The 3,178-nt window shown below is 46.6% G+C and overlaps 1 protein-coding gene across 1 annotated transcript; it reads right to left on the bottom strand.

Annotated features, from left to right (window-relative positions):
- Positions 1–274: 274 nt before the first annotated feature.
- LOC123995978 (uncharacterized protein RP612-like) lies at positions 275–1,435 on the bottom strand. Its single transcript, XM_046299629.1, has one exon. It carries the CDS (start codon positions 1,356–1,358, stop codon positions 420–422), a length of 939 nt encoding a protein of 312 aa, XP_046155585.1. The 5' UTR covers positions 1,359–1,435; the 3' UTR covers positions 275–419.
- Between the last annotated feature and the right edge of the window lie 1,743 nt (positions 1,436–3,178).

Below are 3,178 nucleotides of genomic sequence, written 5' to 3'. Positions count from 1 at the left end.
TAAATCATAGTACTATATGTCATAAATCATAGTACTATATGTCATAAATCATAGTACTATGTCATAAATCATAGTACTATATGTCATTAAATCATAGTACTATATGTCATAAATCATAGTACTATATGTCATTAAATCATAGTACTATATGTCATAAATCATAGTACTATGTCATAAATCATAGTACTATATGTCATAAATCATGGTACTATATGTCATAAATCATAGTACTATGATTTAATGACATAGTACTATGATTTAATGACATATAGTACTATGTCATAAATCATAGTACTATATGTCATAAATCATAGTACTATATGTCATTAAATCATAGTACTATATGTCATAAATTATGGTACTATATGTCATTAAATCCTTCTAAAGCAGTAGGATTCAGCGATAGAATAAACTGTTTTCTAAGTGAAGAGCAGAAAGCCAGTAAAGGTGCTGTGGTGATTGTCATCAAAGATGTTAAATCCTTCCATCAGTCGAGTGTAGACCTCGTCTCCTGCATCCAGCTGCAGTGTGACACCATTGGTTCCACCGTCCTCCGAGTCTGAAACGTCATCGGTCACAGTCACCATTACATGTCCATTTTTATACAGCGACACTCTTCTCCCCTTGCTGGAGGTTGTAAAGGCAGTGTATGTGAAGTAGTAGACTCCATTAACCGGTGCTCTGAAGATACCTGTCACCGGACTGTAAGCCTCACCAATATTGTTGAAGACATGTTTGTAGGCCAGGATGACACCTTCACTATTTGGTCCTTTGGATTCAGACAGCGAGGCTGAGAAGGCCACCTTCGGTCTCTCTCCGTTCTCTCTCTTCAGTTCCTCCACGGTGGCTCCCATCTCATTCAGTTTGGTGCTCTGTTGAGCCACAATGGCTCTCAGCTCCTGGAGTAGGACTCTCTGTTCCTCCACGGTGGCTCCCATCTCATTCAGTTTGGTGCTCTGTTGAGCCACAATGGCTCTCAGCTCCTGGAGTAGGACTCTCTGTTCCTCCACGGTGGCTCCCATCTCATTCAGTTTGGTGCTCTGTTGAGCCACAATGGCTCTCAGCTCCTGGAGTAGGACTCTCTGTTCCTCCACGGTGGCTCCCATCTCATTCAGTTTGGTGCTCTGTTGAGCCACAATGGCTCTCAGCTCCTGGAGTAGGACTCTCTGTTCCTCCACGGTGGCTCCCATCTCATTCAGTTTGGTGCTCTGTTGAGCCACAATGGCTCTCAGCTCCTGGAGTAGGACTCTCTGTTCCTCCACGGTGGCTCCCATCTCATTCAGTTTGGTGCTCTGTTGAGCCACAATGGCTCTCAGCTCCTGGAGTAGGACTCTCTGTTCCTCCACGGTGGCTCCCATCTCATTCAGTTTGGTGCTCTGTTGAGCCACAATGGCTCTCAGCTCCTGGAGTAGGACTCTCTGTTCCTCACGGTGGCTCCCATCTCATTCAGTTTGGTGCTCTGTTGAGCCACAATGGCTCTCAGCTCCTGGAGTAGGACTCTCTGTTCCTCCACGGTGGCTCCCATCTCATTCAGTTTGGTGCTCTGTTGAGCCACAATGGCTCTCAGCTCCTGGAGTAGGACTCTCTGTTCCTCCACGGTGGCTCCCATCTCATTCAGTTTGGTGCTCTGTTGAGCCACAATGGCTCTCAGCTCCTGGAGTAGGACTCTCTGTTCCTCCACGGTGGCTCCCATCTCATTCAGTTTGGTGCTCTGTTGAGCCACAATGGCTCTCAGCTCCTGGAGTAGGACTCTCTGTTCCTCCACGGTGGCTCCCATCTCATTCAGTTTGGTGCTCTGTTGAGCCACAATGGCTCTCAGCTCCTGGAGTAGGACTCTCTGTTCCTCACGGTGGCTCCCATCTCATTCAGTTTGGTGCTCTGTTGAGCCACAATGGCTCTCAGCTCCTGGAGTAGGACTCTCTGTTCCTCCACGGTGGCTCCCATCTCATTCAGTTTGGTGCTCTGTTGAGCCACAATGGCTCTCAGCTCCTGGAGTAGGACTCTCTGTTCCTCCACGGTGGCTCCCATCTCATTCAGTTTGGTGCTCTGTTGAGCCACAATGGCTCTCAGCTCCTGGAGTAGGACTCTCTGTTCCTCCACGGTGGCTCCCATCTCATTCAGTTTGGTGCTCTGTTGAGCCACAATGGCTCTCAGCTCCTGGAGTAGGACTCTCTGTTCCTCCACGGTGGCTCCCATCTCATTCAGTTTGGTGCTCTGTTGAGCCACAATGGCTCTCAGCTCCTGGAGTAGGACTCTCTGTTCCTCACGGTGGCTCCCATCTCATTCAGTTTGGTGCTCTGTTGAGCCACAATGGCTCTCAGCTCCTGGAGTAGGACTCTCTGTTCCTCCACGGTGGCTCCCATCTCATTCAGTTTGGTGCTCTGTTGAGCCACAATGGCTCTCAGCTCCTGGAGTAGGACTCTCTGTTCCTCCAACTGGCTCGCAGGTCCTCCCTGTGGTTTCCATAAAGATTGACTTCTTGTCAATGTCTCTACTTTGAAAAACCTGCAGCTCAGAGAGACAGCTGCCGAGAACAAACAGCAGAGCGACGAAGGTCCTCATCTTTCAGATCAACTCTGGGATCCTTTGGTATCAAAACGCCTAAACTCAGGAGTTCTATACAGATAAATAGTGAACCATTTAGTCAGTCTTTCATTGTTAATACTTAAACTGTCCTTGGATAAGGTGCCGATGTAGCGATGTTCTGATGTTTAAGTTCAAAGTTTTTATTTATCCAACGGCAGACAGTTAACACTCTCTGAAATACTTGCTGTGTTGACAGAATTCTTTATATAAAGAGAATGAAATTAACTTGTCTTATAAAAATATATACGATGTAGAGTGCAGAAAGTCAGTTACAGACAGTACTTTGGCAAATAAGAAAGTATTTATTTTAAACCTCCCTCTTTGGGCTGGATGTGTCCATGTATAGGTCATACATGCTTAATCTATGAGCCAAATTACTTTACCTCAATTAACCATCAAAACAAGCTTAAAAGCAACTGGTTTTTAAAGCCATTTTCTCTACATTTCCCCCAACGTGGGCCAGCCCCCTAGCAATTCAAGTTATAGCCAATGAGCGCCAACCTCCTGCATTTGAGTGACAGCTAGCAAGAGGCCTGCCCAGCGTTACCCAATGGGTTTGCAGGACTCAGTGGACACAGCAGAGAGAGAGATC

Source organism: Oncorhynchus gorbuscha, linkage group LG14 (assembly GCF_021184085.1).
Source record: "Oncorhynchus gorbuscha isolate QuinsamMale2020 ecotype Even-year linkage group LG14, OgorEven_v1.0, whole genome shotgun sequence".
Classification (NCBI taxonomy): domain Eukaryota; kingdom Metazoa; phylum Chordata; class Actinopteri; order Salmoniformes; family Salmonidae; genus Oncorhynchus; species Oncorhynchus gorbuscha.
The sequence above is the reverse complement of the archived record's forward strand: the minus strand, read 5'-3'. Positions and strand labels throughout refer to the sequence as shown.

Bases quoted from the DNA above. Each gene is read 5' to 3' on its own strand.
- LOC123995978 (XM_046299629.1), bottom strand. From the start codon at position 1,358: ATGGGAGCCACCGTGGAGGAACAGAGAGTCCTACTCCAGGAGCTGAGA.